General features: G+C 39.3%; 1 protein-coding gene across 1 annotated transcript in view; it reads left to right on the forward strand.

The window, feature by feature from the left end:
- Positions 1-20027, forward strand: part of C6H14orf39 (chromosome 6 C14orf39 homolog) — a 51169-nt gene extending 31142 nt beyond the window's left edge. Inside the window, exons 10-18 of the mRNA XM_043549824.1 lie at positions 2464-2603; positions 3125-3204; positions 6437-6522; positions 6633-6697; positions 8454-8524; positions 13583-13746; positions 15607-15742; positions 17379-17436; positions 19243-20027. Coding sequence (XP_043405759.1) covers positions 2464-2603; positions 3125-3204; positions 6437-6522; positions 6633-6697; positions 8454-8524; positions 13583-13746; positions 15607-15742; positions 17379-17436; positions 19243-19445 — 1003 coding nt within the window. The 3' untranslated portion in view covers positions 19446-20027. The remainder of the gene's footprint in view (positions 1-2463; positions 2604-3124; positions 3205-6436; positions 6523-6632; positions 6698-8453; positions 8525-13582; positions 13747-15606; positions 15743-17378; positions 17437-19242) is intronic.
- The last annotated feature ends 1677 nt before the right edge of the window (positions 20028-21704 follow it).

A 21704-nucleotide genomic window follows, 5' to 3' on the forward strand; every position in this document is an offset into this window, starting at 1 on the left:
TGGCTAGCAGGGGGCCGGCGGCCGGGACCCCAGGCCAGCCGCAGAGCCCCCCGGACTGGTGGCCAGGACCCGGAGCCAGCAGCAGGCTGAGCGGGGCCGGCGGACGGAACCCCAGCTGGCAGGGGCTGGCGGCCGGTACCCCAGGCCAGCATCAGAGCCCCTGGGATCGGTGGCCGTGACCTGGGGCTGGCAGCGGGCTGATTGGGGCCGGCGGACAGAACCCTTGCTGACAGGGGGTCGGTGGATGGTACCCCAGGCTGGCAGCAGAGTCCCTGGGACTGCTGGCCAGGACCCGGGCAGTGTGAGTGCGACTGAAAATCAGCTTGCGTGCCGCCAAAAGTGTTTGAGAGACAAAGTACACAATTGTTTCCCAATTTGACTAGAGATTTTAATTCTCCCTTTGAGTATCTACAATATTTGTTTCCCAAATAAGAGATTTTTGCCAAAGCTGTCTGGAAAGCCTGTTCCATTGACTGTAATTGTAATTCTTTCATCCTCTCTAGATCATGACTGATTAGATTTTATTTACTAGGAAAAAGGAAAAAGTTCATGATATGTTCCAGAATAAAAATATTCATAAGGGGCTTGTCTGTACTATGAAATTTAGAACATGACCTTGAAGAGTCAGTGCCAACCATGAAAGCACAGGCGCTGTAGGTAAGGACAAGTCATGTTCAGCATCATGTCAGCTAGTCATGGTTAAAAATACTCAGCACTACTTGTCTTTGTCTATGCTGACTGCAAAGTCACCGTGAGCATTGTGTTAATGAGGCTCTTCAAGGTTGTGTTCTAACACAATAAATATTGTAGTGAAGACAAGGCCATGTTCACTGATGTCTCACAGCTTCATCAAGCTAGGATAAAGAAATTACTGCTGTGGACATGAGATTTTATTTTGGCTTTAGAGCCTCTACTTTTGCCATCTGCAAAAAACCAAAAGAATTATCTGTTTTGCAATTATGGTCAAGATAAAGATTTCTTATCTACTCAGATGACTAATAACAGTATAGCTGAAGTAGATACTGAAGAAAAATTATCCTTTTTGTTTGTGCTGCAATTTTGAACCTTTTGAACTTCAGTCTGTAGTTTGATTTTTCATTTAATGATTATCAATTAAGTCAGAGAGAAGGAAAGACCATATGATTCCTATGGATTTTTCAATGGCATTTTTAGGGGGGAAGTATATAACCACCTTGTATATGTGTTAAGTTTAACTCCAAGCTGATTTGAAGGTCTTTATTCCTAAGACTTCATTTAAATATTTATCTTTGTCATCTTAAGAAATTATGACATGTCACTGAAGTCTTGTTTCAGTAGCTGTGATTGAAAGATGTATTTTCCTGGAATGATAAATAATGTAAAAATACTTTATTCCCATAGGGCCGGATTGTTAAAGGTATTTAGGCACCTAAAGATTTCAAAAGCACCTGGATGCCTAGCTCCCACTGGCTTTTGAACATTCCACTAGGCACCCAATTGCATCTTTAGGTATCTAAATACCTTTAAAAATCTGGCCTGTAGTATCAGGTAGTTTTTGCTCATAACAACCATTATGTCACAGCCTTGTCCAATTCAGTGCAGAATGAAGGCCTCAACAAGGTGTCACCAAACAGACTAGTCCTGAACAAAATGCAGCTAAGTAGTCCTAGCAAAAGCTCTCAGTTTATCTCCAACTTTATCCATGGTTGCTTTTCAGCAGTTGCCATGCATTGATTTCTATGACATCTTAAAATGACACCATCAGCTTTAATATCACACTTCTTTTGGAAGATTTAGTATCCACTATTGCTAGAAGTAATACATATGATTACTATAGCCGAAAGATTCTTCTCTTTTCCCGCAGTTTGTTTATTTTGTGCATTAGACAGCACTTGGTGTATGGTCACCTGTTTAGTTTGTTATGCCTCAATCCAGCAAAGCAATAAGCATATGCGTAACTTTAAGCCTGTGAGTAGTCCCATTGACTTCACTGGAATTATTCACTTGCTTAAAGTAAACACTTGCGTTCATGTGCTTCAGTGCACTGATAGATCAAGTCAGTTTCCTCTTTTGTTGCCGTGTTATGTGGATCTTTCAGACAGCAACAGGGAAAGAAAAACTTTTGTTTTTAATTAGGAAATTTTTATTTCAAAATGACAAAATAATGCAAAGAGGACTTGAGGGCAGGTACCTGAAACTACTTTTATTTTTTTCTTTTATAATGACATACTTTCAAATTGACTGTGTCCCTTTAGTTATGATCAAGCCATTGCTACTTTCAGCTTCTGCTGTCTTCAAGACCTCTTGATGCTTGGTTTGCAAGCTTTAAGGAAAGTTTGAAATCTGATGGATTTCTGGGCTAAAAGGGTTTGGATCTTTCTTGAAGTGTGGCTCTTGGGAGGAAAACACCTTTGAAAACTCCACTTAGAATAGTCATGTTTTACTAAATTTCATTTTTAATTGTTAACTCCATTTTTAATTTAGGATGTTTGAAGAGATTGGAAATCTACATTTATTAAATGGGAAACATCAACAGTATAAACCATTACATCTGCCTTGCATTCCTCAGAAATTAGTCCAATCTGTACAGACCTTTAGACTGTCTTCGCAAAGGACAGAAACAGGTGCAGTGTGTGTTTCTAATGATATTCTTTCTTTTATTTGTTTTGTGGGGGGGCAGCGGTGTGTGGAATTTGGTTCAAAAAGTAATGAAAATATAGAAACCATAGTAACTTATCTAATCAACAGTCTCTACTATGGCACTAAATTTGGACTTTCAATGGGAGTTGGACGCCTTACTGCCCTTTGTGCTTTGAAAATCTCCCCCTACCTCTGATTCTTGTCTCTTCTCTGCCGTAAGGGACATGATAGTATTTTACTCATTTTAGGTAAATCCAGTACAAAGTATTGAAATAGTTGAAATTTTGCATTGATAAAATTTTTCAAATACAAATAAAATACAATAACAGCATACATTAGTTTACAGTAAATCGCCTGGTACTTCTATACTGTGCAATACATTTCCCTCAGATCTATATTAAATGCCAAGTTGATTAGTTTTATTCACAAGTTCAATTTAATTATGGCACACTGTTTAAATATAATACTGCTAACAATGTTAAGTAATGTTTATTGAATAATGCAGGTGGAGAAGAAAGAGACAATTCCATGGACCATTCAGGCATTGCTAGTATTTCCTTGAGCCAAATGGACAATGAAATACAGGTATGCAGTTCTCCACTTGAGGACATGATGCCACAGAATGTGTTTTATTTGTTTAAATTAAAAGCACTTAAATATTTCCAGGGATACTGTATCTTAAAACTAGATAACACAGGGAGGTAGATGGCTCAGGATTTGGTAATAGGGTAGAGAATCTTTCCCCCTAGGGTTGCTATTTCAAATCAAACTCAAGTCACTAGTGACTGAATGCTTTTAGTCTCTGATGGCCATTATGAAATGAGATTGGTGATCATACAATGCATTCTACTATTGCTCTCTTTTTCAAAATCCAGGTCTATGACTATGCCTTACCCACTCATACATGGTATCCAAGTCTTTTAAGTGACATCAGAAGATTCACTTGGGCATGTTTAGCAAGATCTTGGCATCCTAAAACAGGGGCATGTTCCTGAATCACTGAAGAATCATCAGTTGGCTACCCCAATAAAGAATTTAATAAAGAACTGACGCCAAGACGCATTAGACTCTGTGGTTGACAGCTCAGTTTTGAAGATCAGACAGGGAAAATAAACCAGGGCCCTATATCTTAAAGGCACAGACAGAGCCTCTCCATACACTGGAACAACCTATACTTACATTTTGTCTCTCCCTTCCATGCCCAGAAAAACAGATTTTGTGGTATATTGAAATATATTACAGCTTAAAGCACATCCAGTAACTTATTTTTTATGGAACTAAATATTAAAATAAATAGCAATCAGTAAAATGTACCTAGCATTCATATTTATATTAAATTGTGAATACAGGCTTTTCATTTGGAAAGCTGCTTATTTTATGCTGCCCCCGAATGTCGAAGTGCTGCTGCAGAATTTAATATTAATAATACATAACTGCAACAGATATACATTGAAGCAATTGTCAAAGGAAAAGGTAGACTTATGGGCAGCTAGGTGTGTGGTGAGGGTGGCTTTTTGCATTTTTAGAAGAGTGAAAGAGGAGTATCTTTCAGCACTAGAAAGGTGATGGGGGCTTTCTTTTCCCTACTCCTTGTGGCAGTTTTCTTACCTGCAATTCTTCCTTCTAGGAGAAAGGAGTATTTCCTGTCTCTCTTTAGAGGGAGAGGTATACATGGCTCTTTTCCCTCCTCCTCTTATCAACCCCAGCATTCTCTATCCCTATAGGGGAGTGGGATTTTCTATTGGCTCCTTCTTTCAATTCAGTCCCAGAAAGCTCTCATACCACTGGAGTCCACTGTCTCATGGTATGTCTGCACTGCAAAAACAGGGTATGTTCTTAATTTAGGTTAAAGCAGCAATGAAGACATGGCAATTCGGCTTTTAACTTTGGTTAGCAGCTACAGTCAAAGCCTGTAGAGGAGCCCGGTATTAAACTGTTAACCTGAGTTAATAGCCAAGTTGCTGTGCTTTCACTGCTGTTTTAACCTGAATTAGCTAAACTCTGGATAGCTAACCTGATTTAAGAAAGACATTCACACGTGCATGCATACACACACACAATGATCCTAGTGTTTTGAGGTTTTTTTCAAGCCAGTTTATAATTCAGCCCTCAGATCCACCTACTTCCCATCGTGTCATCCCTTCAAGGACCATGCAAAGTATTATTCCAATTATAGTATTGATTTCTGGATTTCATATATGCCTTTATAGAAGAGTGAAAACCGCAAATGCTGAATAATGATTGTTTTTGTTTTCTGTCAGCAAAGGTTTACACTGAATCAGACTATATACAGTATTGTAGCATTATGAAATCAGTACAGATTTTTTTTATGTTCTATAAGTTTTCTCTTCATCAGTTTTCAGTATTTAATGAGTTAAGTTCTATTCCCATTTCTCCAAACATTAAGATAATTGACGGAATAGCTGGAACAATACAGTTAAACTAGTTCTTTCCTGGGTACAGATTAGTTCCAAATACATACAATATTAATTAAGGCCCTGTTTATGCAGAGGCTTAACATTAAGCATGTGAATAGTCTCTATTGACAAAGTTGAGCAAATGTAAATGTTTTTGCATGATTGGAGTCTAAGAGGTCTCGGCATAATTTAACACACCATAATAGAACAAAGGGGGCTAAGCAGAGAAAAAGTCCAGTTGTTTAGTAGAAATACAGTATACTGATACTTAACATAGGGTGTACTTTGGATTCACTGTTCACTTTGAGTCTAGTGAATCAGTTTTGAAAATGTCTCATAGCTAAAATATTTCAGATAGTGAATCTAGAGATACGCTGAACCACAAGGCTATCTAACCCATGAGTAGATTAGGTGTATTTTGGCCCCACAGCACTTAGCATCCACTAAACTACCTGGTTCCAGAATTATGAAATGCTTTCTGGAAGATTTTAATGATCAGAATATGTAAAAGTCATACATCAGTTGCAGGATAATGCTTCACAGGGCAAAAGATGTAGAGAAACAGGAAACACACAAACTTAGCCATATTCTGCCATCTGTTACACCTGTACAACCTCACTGGTTTAAAAAGTGTTGCCCAGCAGTACCTGATCTTAGAATTTGGCCTATTAACTGTATTCTCTAAAATCCCAAACAGGTGAGATAAGTTAATGAGTGTCCTCTATTTGGTGCTCAGTTCATTTGGTATGTGCTTTGCAAATAAAAAAAAGCCTTTAAGCACCTTATAAAGTACAGTGTTTCTGCTACGTAGGCATTCCATTAAGGCACAGACATGTGCTACACACAGCGTGTAGGACCACCCCAGGGGGAACTCTGCTGGGCAGTATTAGTTCTGCTTTCTGGAACTCCCCAACACACAGGAACTGCAGGCTCACTGTATCTCAGCTTAGGAGTGTGCACACATTGGCCTTTAGAGATGGAGGCAGGCTATGGCCCCACTCTCTCCATGGCTGTGAAGGAATAACTACCAAGAATGATTTGGGTTTGCTAATAGACAAATCAAATGTGGGCATGGAACATGATGCTGCCACAAAGACGCCAATGAGGTTTTAAGAGGGAAATTATAGTATTACTTTAGGAACCAGGAAATATTCCCCTCTATACAACATTGTTGAGGTCATATTGGCAAAAGGACATCATTTGGGAATCCATACTGTAGAAAAAATGCTCATCTGGAGGTAATCCAAAGAAAAGCAGCAAAACAACAAGGTTTGCATGTTATGACCTATAAATAGAGGTTAAGAGGACAGAATTTGCACAGCCTAAGGAAAAGTCAAAATATCATTGCTGAAGTAACAATTTTGTAAATGCCTTCATTTGAAATATTTCCTGTGTTCTAGAAATTTAATGAGACTGCAGGGTCTAACAATCCCAAAATTGCCAAAGTTCCATCCATAGCAAGCTTGCAAAACCAAATGCAGTTCAGGTAACTTTTTTTAGTAAACTTGTTTTCATTGCTGAAATTATAGATGAAGATGAATTGCATGGAAATAATCCACATTCAGACAAACAGCAGCATTATTTCTGTTTTCTTAGATTGCTAGTTCCTCAGAAGCAAACAACTTGCAAGCAATGGTTTGAAAATGAAGCTACAGTAATAGGTAAGGGGCTATTTGAGATTTTTGGATGGAAGGTGCTATCAAAATGCAAGCTCCTCTATACCCGGATAAAACATATGACATAAAAAAAGATGAGAGGCCAAATTTTCATCCTGGAATAAATTGGGCCTCCATTTTTGCACCTGCAATTTGGTTACTTAGGCAATTTAGGTTTGTAGATGCAGTGAGGTTCTGAGACATCCAAGTGACTTAGAAATTATAGACACAAATTGGCTGCATAAAAATGGAAGCCAGTGTCTGAAACAGTGGCCAGAAAGGTGTAAGAAAATGGCAAGTAAAGGGCTGTAACAAATTAAGTGATTTTGCTGTCAAGAATGGTCGAAGTAAGATCTGATAAATAACTTATAAATAGAAGGGAAACAAACACTAAATAAGAGAATAAAAGACATAGGAGGGCAAAGAATAATTGGGAGAATAGGCACAGTAACTGTAGTTTTTTTGGTAAATTGTAAGGGAATAGGAATTTATTTGTGGGATACATGCTGAACAGGTACAAAATTAGAACAGAAATAAGAGAAGATAACCAATAATTTTAAAATCACAAGTCTGAGTTCTGGTTTCAATTGTATTTCCATGGTATTGTCAGGTTAAATCCTTGTCAGAAGTTGTAGTGCAGTTTGTATATGTGAAGATCCTACCTAGACCTCCCAGTACTGCAATGTGGGATCAGGACCCACAATATGTGGGACACTACAAGTCTCACATTGTAAATCCTGAAATTTAGGACAAAAAGTCTGATAACATTTCCCATTTCCCTCTGTATCTTTTATCTTTCCCATCTTGTTTTTTCCCTATCGCTAGAGATTCCTCCGTCACTCCTTGTATGGGGGTGCTTCCACATCAGCAGATCTGCTTCTGTTCTTGTGTCTGCTACTCACATTCTCAGAGAGTAGTAGCATCAGTCAGGAGGAACAGAGCAAACCAGGCATTATGATAGCAGCCTAAGCAGTGCTTCCATAATATTGGAACAAGTGGCAGAATGATGGAAAACTACTTGGAAAAAGTGGGATTCCATTAAGATTACAGGACACTTGAAAAGCATTGTCATGGAATTTGAATTGGTTTGATCATCATCAAATGCTTTGCAGAATCAGTAAGATGAATATACAAATTCAGGAGCTTCAATACAAATGTTACCCAAACTAGTGTAAATGGTGGAGTCTCTGTAACTTGAAGTCTTTGGCTATGTCTACACTACAAACCTTACAGTGGCACAGGTGTACGGCTCCAGATGCGCTGCTGTAAGATCTCCTGTGTAGCTGCTCTATGCTGACAGGAGAGAGCTCTCCTGTTGGTATGATTAAACCACTGCCAATGAGTGTCAGTAGCTATGTCGATGGAAGAGCATTTCCTGCCAACATAGCGCTGTCCGTACTGATGCTTTTGTCATTGAAACTTATGTCAGTTAGGGATGTGTTTTTTTCACACCCCTTACCAACAAAAGTTTTACTGACAAAAGTGCTAGAGTAGACATACCCTTTCAATCATGATTCAGTAACTCAGCCTGGTCTATTCTAGGAGTGGGTGGGTGAGGTTCTGTGACCTACAATATGTAGATCATGGTGGTCCCTTCTGACCTTAAAGTCTGCGAGTCTATGAATAGCAATGTAAAGTTAGTAAACATTTTCAAGTACCCTTTTCCCATATCAGGTTTCTCATTTAGCTACAACCACTATCTTTTTTAAAATAAATGCTATTTGTTATTTGTGATACAAACAATGCCAACTTCTTTGTATAGGAAACAAAGATGCTGAATGTGCAGATAAGGGAGCAGCAAGTAAGTCAAAAGATTCTGCATATATATCTCAAGTAAGTTTAACATTTTTCTTGTTTAACTAGTTATTTTTTTTAGAATAATGAGATTACTCTGCCTGAAATGAGACTACTGGCAAGAACAAGGAGAGCAGGATTTAGTCCTTGGTTTTTACAGCCTTCAGTACAATCATTTATCTGCACATTAAAGACTTTTTTTTCAATTGTAAAATGATATGTTCCTCCAATATCCAAGTCACCCCTAAAGATAGCTTAAGTTCACTACACATCCTCCAAGATGTGACAGTTTTTTAATTAATATACTCATGATACTTGTAAAAAGTAGAGCTTTCTGTCAGGGCAAGAAAGTTTTTGGATAGTGGTCAGATCGCTATGAAATACCATGCATTCTTTTGGCACAGTCAGCTTGTTCGTGACTCTAGGACCTCAATGAAATGACTTACTTCTATAGTTTTATCAGGGAGGAGAAAACGTGGTTACTATAATATATGAGTGTCCCTGAGATTCTGTTTTGTGGCTGATTGAACAAAGGAGTTGTTGCTGTAGCAAGCAAGCTTTAGTGTCTTCTTTTGTTTTGGATTATTAAAGATTAGTCCTGCTGGAGGGAATTTTTACTGAAAGCCCTATCAGCTGGTAGTGAAAATTGTGCATTTTATATCTATAAGAGCTCTGAACCTTTCTATTATAAAATTTTTCTTCAGGAGGCTATGGGCTTTTTGTTGCACAATGAATTTCAGGTGGCTAAATAAAGAACTTTTATTAAGAAACCAGGGACTTCTTTGGTTTTTGTTTGTTTGTTTGTTTGTTTTTTAGAAACAACAAGTGGGCCAACATTAACTTGTGAAATTTTCTGGTAGATGTTCGTGGATTTTGGTATTAATTAAAGTCACTAAATAATTAGCATGTTACCTAATATGAACCTATTTTGATTTATTACTGTATTTGTATTATGGTAGAGATGTGCTATATTCAGATTGCCATTGGACTAATAGTTTGGGAATTAATTGTATACAGAGCCTGGTTCAAATAAGGTGGTGGAATGAGGTACAAATTATATTTCTATATAACAGTTGATTTCTCTGCGCAATACAGGAAATTTACCTGGTGTAAGGACAGATGGTGATACTTCCTTGTTCCTTTTGCTGCATGAAGGCCATTTATTTTCTACAGAGGGTAGATGTTGAGAGGATGCACTGATTCATCACATACCTCAATCATCCTGCCTATATGCCCCTTCCTCAGCCAGCACTGGCCAATTTTTGGGCTATACTGACTTCTATAGTCCCGCAGCTGAGTGGTGCTTGTGGCAGCTTTCAGCCACTTCAACCTCTTCCCAGAAACTTTCTATCTTGGGGCCTCTGTATCTACACTGGCAGAAGCTCAGAAGCTGTCCTATAAAATAAGATATTAAACGTTTTTGTCCTTTCTACTTCATTATGTAAAGACACATCACAGTGGCACCTAGAAGCCAGTGCTTAATTTGTGCCAGAGCTTGCCAGGGCTGAGCCCTGGCATCTCTAGGTGTGGCAGATCATAGCCTGGTGCCTCTGGGCTTACCACATCAGTTATGAGAGTAAAAAAATTGCTTGAGCCCCAGCACCTATTTGCCTGAGCCCTGGCTGGCACCTCTTTCATTACAAATTAAGCACTGCTAACGGCCCCAGCTGAGATCAGGCCCCATTTTCCAGCCATGCCAGAAGAAAGACAGGAGGCAATGCATGTGGTTTAATTAGGTTGCAGCTTTATTCATTTAAAACATCTGGGCGCATCTGACAGTAAATTGTACAGTGCAGGTCATCATCATTTTCTTAATCATTGGCACATAATCCCCAACATGGTACCCCGCCCTCCCCTTGTCTGAGGCAAAAAAGGAGCTAAAAAAGAGGTGGGACATCTTCCCACTGTACCAGACATAGGAGCCCTAACCCCCGCTTACTCAGATCTCTTTACGGAGAATTCCCTTCAGATCCTCTTCTAGTCCCTTTTGTCCGATAACCATATTCTTTCCATAATGAGTACATGCCTTGGACCTCCACCATGAGTTTTACTTACTGAGATGTGACATTATAACTTATCCCCTCAACCCCAGCCCACCGGGTCCCAGAACCGCTGTGGGGAAGGCAAAAAAACGCATTCCGCCTCCTCCAATCACGAGGTGAGGGAAAAATTTCTTCCCCACCTCCAGAAAAAAAGGGTATCTAGCATAAGCACACAGCAGGTCCTGAGGAAACATGGTCCCTAGGTTTTATGGGTGGGTGCTACCAGCCCAATTCAGGTAAAAGAGAGCGTCTCCAGCGCTGCATTGGGTATAAATACCACCCTCATATACTCTTCTAGTCAGCAGATCCCCTGCCTGGTCCAGTCCTTTCTTGCTTGTCCCTGCTCTGTACAAGTAAACTTTCCTCCCTTTCTCCATCTTTGCTACTAGTTAGGTGGGGGACCCTAATGGGACAACAACCCTTTTATTTGAGACAGCTGGACAGGGACGCACCACATCAAACTGAGATGAGCACATTGTGCTAGGCGCTATACAAACACATAGTAAGAGACAGGCCCTGCCCTAAAGAGCTTGTAGTTTAAATACACAAGATACACAAAGGAAGTGAAATGACTTGTTTGAAGTCACACAGCAAGTCAGTGGCTAATCTAGATCTCCTGATTCCCAGTCCATTGCTCTGTCCTCTAGCCCATATTGTATCCCCTGACTCCCTACAGTATCTTAACTATGCGGAGTTTGTGGCAGCTTTCTGCTATATGTAAAATCTCTCTCTCACACACATTAAATATAGCTTTATAAAATTGGTGCATATCAGCTTTTCGTCAAAGTGAATTACAATTTTTAAATATATATTTTTTTAGAATTGCAAATAAACTGGAGTGAAACCCTAACCCTTCCCTGTTCCCACAAAGCTAGAGCAAATAGACTCTGTGCAGCCCATGTGAGTGAGAGTATGGGGCAGCTTCACAGACCCTGCACAGCTTCTCTATCATTGATTTCAATAGGAGCAGGATCCAGGACCGCTTTCTCTTGGCCTCATTCGATGCATATCCCTTTGTGGTGTGCTGTGTACAGGTGGTCACTTCTGCCATGTACAGAGGTTACAGAGCCCCGTGCACCCCCATGCAGGGGAACAGCCATGTGCATGGGCAAATTTCACCCACTCAGAATAATTAATAATTAAGACATCTTCTACCAGATTAAACTAAAGTGCTAAATCCTCAGTTGTAATGGACAAAGTTGCTATAGTGAAAAGCAGCCACAGCCTCCATGCCACTAGATATGCTCTAGATCAAATAGGAATTATTTATGGAAGTTATATTGTCTGTGTTATGCAGGTCAGACTTGGTCCCTTCTGGCATTAGAACCTATGAATTTCACTGGGGTCTCTGGGAAGAGCCAGCACAATCTAGAAGAGCAAATAATGCTGACTGTGAAGGAAGTATGGCCGGGTGGTGAAAGGATGTGCTGATTCAGTGTTTTGTACACAGATCTAAAAAACAAAAGAATTTGGTTGCTAAACACCAGGACTGCTTATTTCACTGAAACCACCACAGCCAGATAAAGGAGTATCCCATATTCAAATATATATGTGCTAACAACCATCCCCCAACCAAGTAATGATCATCCACAGGTTTCTGAATCCTTAAATTGCACAATCTAGACAAAGGTGGGGAAAACTGAACTTTAACTGTGTTAAACTACCAAGATTGCACTTTGCAACTTGTCATGGTAAAGCTCATTGAGTTTTCAGATAAATGCAATTTTTGCCTGAGTAAGGACTGTAGGATTTGGTTAATTAAGGACAGGCAGCAAAGGCCTTGATTCGTGGGAAAAGAGTTACATAGTAGAGGTCAGTTTTAACTAAATAAGCCAAATCCTGGAATCCTTAATCAGGTTACTGAAACCCGGAGTGTGTTTGTACCTTTTTATTTCATAACCAATGTCCCATACAGTTATCACAGTAGAATTTTTGTAGTTGTTCCACTTGACTCTGTCTTCCAAATATAGGATTCCATTTATTGAGGTTCATAGATTCCAAGGACAGAAGGGACCAAGTCTGATCTCCAGTATAACTCAGGTCATAGAACTTCCCCAAAATAATTCCTTTTGACTAGACACTGCATTTTAAATAGAAAAATCCAGTCTTGATTTAAAATTTGCCAGAGATTTAGATTCCACCATAACTATTGGTAAATTGCTCCAATGCTTAGTTACCCTCTCTGTTAAAAGTTTACACCTTATTTTCAGTCTCAATTTGTCTAGTGTCAACTTTCACCCATCAGAACTATGTTTTAAGTTCTATTAAAAGCTCTCATTTTGAGTGCTGCTTGTAGAGAAGGATCTCCTTTACAAAAATATCACCTGTGTCCTGGTGGAGATTTCCTGTTCAGAGTTCAAGTGTCCATTCTCATCTAACCTTTCCTTTGGGAAGAGAGAGTCTCGGTGAACTGAAGTATGTTCTCATGGTGATGTCCCCTAATTCCACTAGAGAGTACTGAAAGGTTATCCCTTTCCACTGCTATTAAAAGCATTAAATCTAAATAGTTCCACTGTGAGAAATATAGTGATCTGTTAAAGATGGGTAAGGTTGAGGTGGCTCTTCCATTCTAAATCCCTATTTTCAGTCTTTTTATAAGTTTTCCCAGTTTCTTTTTGTGCTGCAATTTTTAATGTATGGTCTCAATCCAGCTGTGATTTTTTATAAACCACACAGGTTAATATGCAAAGGTAACTATAGTGTGCATATGTAGTGGTGTTGGTCCCAGGATATTAAAGATACAAGGTGGGTGAGGTAATATCTTTTATTGGACCAACTTCTGTTGGTGACAGTGACAAGCTTTCGAGCCCTGTGTAAACTTGAAAGCTTGTCTCTCTCATCAACAGAAAGTGGTCCAATAAAAAATAAAATATATTAAAATGTTAGCAGTTTATTAAAGTCTTCCCTTATTTTTTATGAATATTAAACTTTTTACCTAAACAAAGGAGACAAAAATACAGTCAATATATTTATTGATAAAAGGACTATTGACATTTTGTAAAAGATGAAAATGCCATAAGCTTGTTTTTTATTGTGTGACATTTCTTTTCAACAGAATGTACACACAGAGTGTTTTATTAAGTCAAGTGAGGATAATCCTGAAGCAACAGAAGGAAGTAGTGAACATTTTCTGCAAACCCCTGAGATGCCTTTATTTATAAGAACACCAAAATCTAATGGGAAGAAAGCCCAGTTCCCTAAAACTCCTCCTTTTGAATTGTAGGGTTTTAATTTTATTGATCTTTTATGAATCATGTGATGTTGATGTGCATTTTATAAACATTTTGATTAAGTTTGCTATGCAAAAACACACTTTTTTTCCTGCAAGACAGTGCTGAACAATGTTCGGGTTTTATTTAAATTATTATGATAGCAAATAGAATTTTGTTTTAGAGGGACGTTCATACTGAAGCAGACTTGAAAGAGAACATTTATACATTCAACAGTGTACTGGGCACTTATTCTTTGTTTTTCTTTTGCTTTATTTGAGACATTGATGCCTAAATAAGGGCCTTCTCCCCCAGAATCTAACTTCTTACTCTCTTTGATACTGAAATGAAATCATAATCCTGCATTTATGATCTCACACTCTATTGCCATAGAAATGATTGGGAAAACATAAATCTGATATTATTTCTTAACTACAGAATCTGCAGGAGAAAAAGATCTGCCTGTTTATGTAGCCAAAAATTGCACTGGCTTCTTTTGCTGCCATGTTAGATTTGAAATTCATGTCTAACTAGCTCTCCAGCACACTAAATCTTTTTCAGCATTATTGCTTTCCAAATAACTCTCTTGTTGAGAATTTGTGTATATGAGATTGTATTTGATTGCTTATTTTTTTGTTCTTTACTTCCAATTTCTTGCCACATATTTGTAACAAGTTTGAATGTTTCCCCTGGTATGAAAGTCCTTCTGTTAAGGGATATTTTTACAGTATATTATTGATTTTAGTATTACAGCATTTATCTGTAAATAAGAACCAATGTTTGATCTTTTGCTCTGACTGGCTACAATGAGCTCACTCTGCTTCTCCTGGTGGAGAAAAGTTCCATAGACAGGGGTTATTTATGACTGTGGGAAACATTCAAAGGCTGAACATTTTTTTTTAATCTAGTGAAAAAGTTGCTAGACTGTGTGTTTTTTCTTTCTTAAACTCTTTGCTTGGGGCATCTGTTCGGGGGAGAAACATGTGACATGCTTAGAGTTGCCCTGTCTCAAAAAAGATATATTGCAATTAGAAAAGGTTCAGAAAAGGGCAACAAAAATGATTAAGGACATGGAACGGTTTCCACATGAGGAGAGGTTAATAACACCGGGACTTTTCAGCTTAGAAAAGATACGACTAAGGGGGATATGATGGAGGTCTATAAAATCATGACTGGTGTGGAGAAAGTAGTAAGGAAGTGTTATTTACTCCTTCTCATAACACAAGAACTAGGGGTCACCAAATGAAATTAATAGGCACCAGGCTTAAAACAAACAAAAGGAAGTATTTCTTCACACAGTGCAGTCAATCTGTGGAACTCTTTGCCAGAGGATGCTGTGAAGGCCAAGACTATAAAAGGATTCAAAAAAGAACTAGATAAATTCATGGAGGATAGGTCCATCAATGGGTCCACGTTCAGGAATGATGTCCCTAGCTTCTGTTTGTCAGAAGCTGGGAATGGGTGACAGGCAACGGATCACTTGATGATTACCTGTTCTGTTCATTCCCTTGGGGGGACCTGGCATTGGCCACTGTCAGAAGATAGGATACTGGGCTAGGTGGACCTTTGGTCTGACCCAGTATGGCTGTTCTTATGTTCTTATGAGTAATACTGTTACCTGCTTTGTGCTACAGGAAGCAACTGTTGGTGTAAGGGCCAGGAATTAATGCCTGGTTCTGATTTCACATAGGTGTAAATCAGGAGTAACTCTGTTAAGGTCAATGAAGTTACACCAATGTAAAACCATTGTGAGATCAGAATCAAACCCAGTGTACCTAGGGTCTTTTATTAAATCATAGGGAGGACTCTGTTTTATAACTCTCAAGATAAAATGCTTTCTTAAAATGTTTCTTCCTTTCTTTCATTACAGGAGTCATAATGTAGGTTGTGAAGGACCAGCCCCCAAATCACCTGCTTTTTCTTTTCTTATGCCCTGTACCCAGAAGTCACCTGGCTTTAATTTATTTGACTCATCTGTATTTGGAGCAGAAAATTTATCAGACCAGGTAATATTGAATCTTAAAGATATGTTGATTTTCTCAAAGTGAAGTATTCTTAGAAAACTTCATTGATTGCGTAGAAGGTTTCCAGCATCCTTTGTGTTCACTTACATTGTCACTTGTTTACTAGCTTGTTTACTTTTATAAAATATAACCTTCGGCACTGCTTTTCTACTGCTAATTCCAGTACGAGAATTTCAGTTCAGGTATGAATTTTTTCTCGCTGGGGCTGGCCCTTGTGCGTTTGGTACAATGGAAGGCAACAGGGCTCAGATTCTCAAAGGTATTTAGGTGCCTAATTCTGATGGAAATGAGGCACTTAAATACCTTTGAGAATCTTGGCCAAGGACCCTTCTGCAACTTTTGGCTCCTGAACAGGGAAAAGAGGAGATGGTTCCACTACTCTTCCCTTCCTTCAGCCTTCACTGTTGTGTCCCCCTCTTCAGTGCATAGCTCCAGTGCCAGCCTCTGCTTAGGTTTCCTAAGAGGCAGCAGAAGGAAATTGCTTTGATTCTTATCAACTTGAAAAACAGCAGTGAAAACTGACAGGACTTTGCAGGTACAAGCAAACAATGCATTAGTAACACTCAGTTCCAGTTTAGAAGGTTTACTTTGCAACCATATATTAGGGTTTTGGTTTTTTTAAAATTATTTTAAAGAAAGCTTAGTTTCTGCAGAAGATGATATCATTTACATGGGAAAGTTTACTACTCATGCAGAGCAAATGGATTTTTCAAGCCCTGAATATGAATATGATGTCACCCCAAGTTATCTTTTGGTTGAGTTTCTGTTGTGTAGGCCCACTGCCACGTGTAAGCCTGGCAGATCTGGCTGGGGCAAAAGGACATGGCTAGAACTCCATGGAGTACTTAGGCACTGGGAGCTGAACCAGCCCCCTGCTGCTCCCCAGGATGGAGAGTCACAAATGTAGCACTGAGCCACTTTTACCTTCCTGTTCCCCATCTTCACACCTCAGCTGCATAGAGCATCTGAGGATTGATCCCCTCATGTTGTCTGGTCTATAGAACTTTTCAGAAGCCATATGGAAAGATTAGTAATTAATCAGAACATCTGTATAAGATGGCTTACAAGAGTAGTGAGTGCTTGTGCTCGAACTTCATTTAACAGAAGAATTATAGAATTGTAGAACTGGAAGGGACCTTGAGACCATCTAGTCCAACCTCTGCACTCATGGCATGGAGATCAACAACATTTTACTGCAGTAGCTCTTTGCAATGTAGGATATAGCTTCATACACCAAAGAGTAGTCATATAAAGGCTATCCAATAGGGTGACTTTAGATGCCATCTTTCTGTGAGTTATTGATTACTTTTTGGAATTAAAGATGGAATGATAATGACAATATTAGCCCTTTGTAGGCATACGCTGCTGGAATTAGAAGCTGGTCAAAAGTTGATTTTTTGGACTGTAGTTTTACTGGTTACCACTGCAGTGGTTGAATCATCTGTATCTTTAAATATTGACTGAAGAGGTAAAACACACTATTTGAATGTCTTTAAATGTAACAATTTAGCTAAATTAAAGACTTTAATCATTATGAAATTAATCAATACTTACATCAGTATTATAGTTTATATTGTAGTTTTCTCATCTGCTAAACATAATGGCTTCTATGTTTCAGACTGATGAAAGTTATTCTGCAGGAAACATAAACCCTGTTTCCCCACACAAAGATATTGGTAAGCTTTGAAAGTGAAAAGTAGTTTTATATTTCATATTCATGTAATTGATAATTTAACTACATGTGGCTCTGTTCAAAAAGAGATCCCTGATTAATAGAAATGTTGTTCAATAATGGTGCAATGGTAAAACTGTGACCCTGTAATTAGTGGCCCATTGTATATATGTGTATTTGAAACAGCACAAAATATGTCCCTGAATATTACATCAGAGAGCTACAAAAACTGGACAACATTTACATGAAGGAGGAGGCAAGAAGAAGTGGGAGGAGAGAGGGAGGCAGTGGAGCGGCTGGGGGAAGTCTGGCATTAGATGTACTTGGAACAATCCATGAGATAGAACACCAAGGTGAAAGGAGCAATTCTGAGAGCTGTGTCAGTCATTAAAAAACCTCATTTCTGTCCTATTAAATGTAAAACAGCCATAGCACAGCTAATGCCTATGGGTTACCCCAAGGCTTCCACTTAATTGTAAGTGCACGTTGGTTCTGTTAATAACATTTTGGGTTATCAATGTAAGAAGGAGAAGTTGTGTATCTTTGAGCATCTCTTTCTAAAGTGCAAGTAATGTTTCCATGTTGTTAGTGAAATCCTTGGACCTGACTCTGCTTTCACTTCCTTCTGTTTAAATCAATGTAAAATTGATGTGAATGAGAGGAAAATCAGCCCCTCTGGGCCAGGTCCTCAACTGGTGTAAATCAGCATTGCTCCAGTGAAATCAAGGATGCTATTCTGATTTGTACCCTCTTGTTGACATCCTGCCCTCACTGAAGTCAATGGAAGCTTTGTGCCAGGATTTCACCCTCTCTCTCTCTCTAACCTCATAGTTGGGAATTATAATCTCATCTCATTTGGAGCACTAGAACTTCAAAGGCCAGTCATTATCTGTTAGAATATAGCGAAGCAAGTATATATAATTATATACATATGTGTGATACAAGCTCATCTTTATCACATTTCCGTATGTGCAGGGGTCCCCTTCACCAGCCCTCAGCAATCCCTCTTGCTAGTGACAGGTGCGTCAGACTTGGGTTGGGGAGCACATTTGGGAGACCTCAGAATACAAGGCCTCTGGTCTCAGGCGGATCTCGCACTATACATCAATGTCAGAGAGCTGAGAGAAGTGTGCCTGACATGCCACACTTTCAGAGCCCACCTAGCAGGGAGATGTGTATCAGTCATGACAGACAACACCACAGTGGTGTTTTATATCAACAAACAGGGGGGGTGCATGCTCCTCTCCCCTCTTCCAGGAAGCCCTCATTCTGTGGGACTTCTGTATAGAGGACTCCATATACCTGCAAGCATTGTACCTCCCTTGAGTACAGAACAAGTTGGCGGACCATCTCAGCAGGTTGTTCCACGGCCACAAGTGGTCCCTTCACCCGGACGTAGTGAACTCAATCTTAGAATATCATAGAATCATAGAATAGTGGGGCTTTTCATTTTGTGACCACTTTGTAAGAAAAGAGATCTTTTTACAGAACACCTCCCCTCTCAACACCCAATCCCTCTACAGCTTGTCTCAAAATATTTCATTCTGTGGACCATCAGGAAGGGCTCTATAGAACGCCATGAAAGACTCTAATCAATTAGATGCAACTGTCTTGCTAGCCTTCATTGAATACAGTGTCTCGGTAATGGGAGCTCCATTTCTAATGCATGAATAAACATGCCATTGTATGCTGATATTCAACAGGATGTTAAAATACAGTACATTATTTCAGAAATACAGTCAATTGCAGTTGTCTTAAAATAAGATTTCATCTAATTTAACAGATTAATTAAAATATGTATTCCCTCTAGGAAGCTTATTTGGGAAATCGGAAAATGAAGATGTATTTACATTTTCCTTTCCGTCAGAGTCGTCTTCTCATGCATATGGGGATGGAAAAGATGACTTCAGCTTTCCATTTGCATTTGGACAGGATCAGAGATCATCACATTCTTCCTCTCTGAAAGGTTTTCACTCTTCATCACAAAATACAAAGCCATTTACACTCTTTTGAATATATTTCTTGACTTCCTTTTGAATATTTTTGCTGCTTAGCCTTGACCCTTGTTTTCAGCAACTTAAGAAAAATTCATAACATTTCACTTCTCTGTCATTTAATATAAGGTGACATTACTGTACTTGCATCAAGAGCATTTAAATATTCTCCACTGATCATACATGCTCTTAGATGTTTTTATTTTTTTTATCACTTTTAATGATTTAATGTATTGTTTGCATGAAACCTTTTGATAAGCTCTCCTTTAACCTGCACACGTTAACATAAACAGAAAAAATATCAATGGCAATAGCATATTCCGTTTATTCAGTACCTCTTACTGAGTATTAAACCTCTGTGTTGAATAAATTAAATGTATGATATCAAAAAATGGAGGCTGGTTTTGGTGTCAGTTATAGCAACAGAACACTTGTTGTCAGTGGTATAAATACTGTTTTGTATGGTTTTAGTTAACTCATTTATTGTAAAAAAAAAATAACCATTTTACTGCAGCATTAAACACTGTTTGAATTTGTTTATTGGGTTAAATACAGCATTCAGAAATTGGCTGATTGTCTCATTTAAAGTAAAAATTTACACATTTTTAAAATAAACTTGTTTGTCAATTACCGTATATGTTTTTGTGAATGAGTGTTTTAGTCAACTTTGCAAACTGAAATAATTCTGTAATTAGAGTATTTGATATTTTGGCCAGAATGCACAAAAGGAGTTAGGTGCCTAAATCCCAGTTTTGGTACCACTGTGGTGCACAAAACACCCACTTAAACCCCAGAGCAATTCACAAACCCAGGGAAGACAGGCATTCAGCCACCTAAGTTTTGAGTGAAGTTTGATGATTATTTAAGTATTTATCCACAGTGGAACAGTTGTTGGGCCAGAAAGAGAGAGAATGACTGTGTAGCCCAGTGGTTAGGGTACCCACCTGTGAGGTGGACACCCAGGGTCCAGTTATCCTGCTCCACACACTCTTTCATTATTTTTCCACAGTGGAACAGTTTCAACAGGAGAGACTGATGCAGTCCCACATCAGAATATTCCATAGCTCAGTTGTCTGAGCACTCTCCTGAGAAGTGGAAGACCCCTTTTCAAATCCTTGCTGCCCCTCTGGCAGAGAGGGGGGAACTGAACCTGCATTTCCTACATCCCAGTTGAGTGCTCGAACCATTGGGCTATAAGTTGGGTAGCAGCACCACCTCGTCCAGTGATCATATTTTGAATGAGACCTGGTAGGCAGCCTCTCAGCACACCTATGGGAGTGGGCCCAGCACACAAGATAGGCATTCATCTGCCTGCCTTCCCCCAGTTTGTGGATCGCTCTGGAGCTTAGCTGGGAGATAGACATCTGGACACCTAGAGTTAGGCAGCTGTGTGCATGCCCAGAGTCAGTTAGGTGCTGAGGGAATTTTTACCCTGAAAATATAGGCACCAAGTGAGTTTAGGTGCCTACAGAGTTCGGTGGGAGTTTTGTGGATTGCAGTGGAGCCTAAAACTGGAACTTAGTGCCTTAATACCTTTGTGGTGTGGGGCCCAAATGGTGTAGGCCTGATCTGTCTCAACTCTCTTTCTGACCCACCATCCAATCTGTACTTATCGGGAACGCTTAAGGTAAGGGTGAGACTTGAGGGAGCTGGAGTTAGGTCATTGTAGGTAGAAAGCTTTGGAATATGCTACAGCCAGAAAGTCTCCTAAGTCCAATACTGGCCACATTTAGAAAGCCTTGCAAAATGTACCTATTTGTCTAGTTATTCCATAATTGACTCTTGGTTTCCTCTGTCATCTACTCTGTCAATGTCATCCTTGTCTCTGTCTTTTTAAAGTTGCGTCCCTGGAAGTGGAGGAAAGAGGGGTGGTGTTATAGAATATTAGCTACATACATGGGAATTGTTTTTGTCTCAGTGTAAGCAATGTACAGTGCTCCTAGACATGGGTATGTCTGCACTGCAATTAGACATTTGCAGCTGGCCTGTGACAGCTGATTTGGGCTCCCAGGGTTCAGGTTGCAGGGCTGTTTAATTGCGGTGTAGACATTCCAGTTTGTGCTGCAGACTGAGATCTGGGACCCTCCCACCTCGCAGGATCTTAGAGCCCAGCCCAAGCCTGGACATCTACACTGCAGTTGAACAGCCCCTTAGTCTGAGCCAACTGGCACGGGCTAGCTGTGGGTTTTTAATTGACATACACTATAATGAAAAGCACCATATCAATGCCTGTAATGGATACTATTAGCCAAATTCTCTGCAGGTGTAAAGTGGTATA

This window comes from Chelonia mydas, chromosome 6 (genome assembly GCF_015237465.2).
Source record: "Chelonia mydas isolate rCheMyd1 chromosome 6, rCheMyd1.pri.v2, whole genome shotgun sequence".
In the NCBI taxonomy this organism is placed as follows: Eukaryota; Metazoa; Chordata; order Testudines; family Cheloniidae; genus Chelonia; species Chelonia mydas.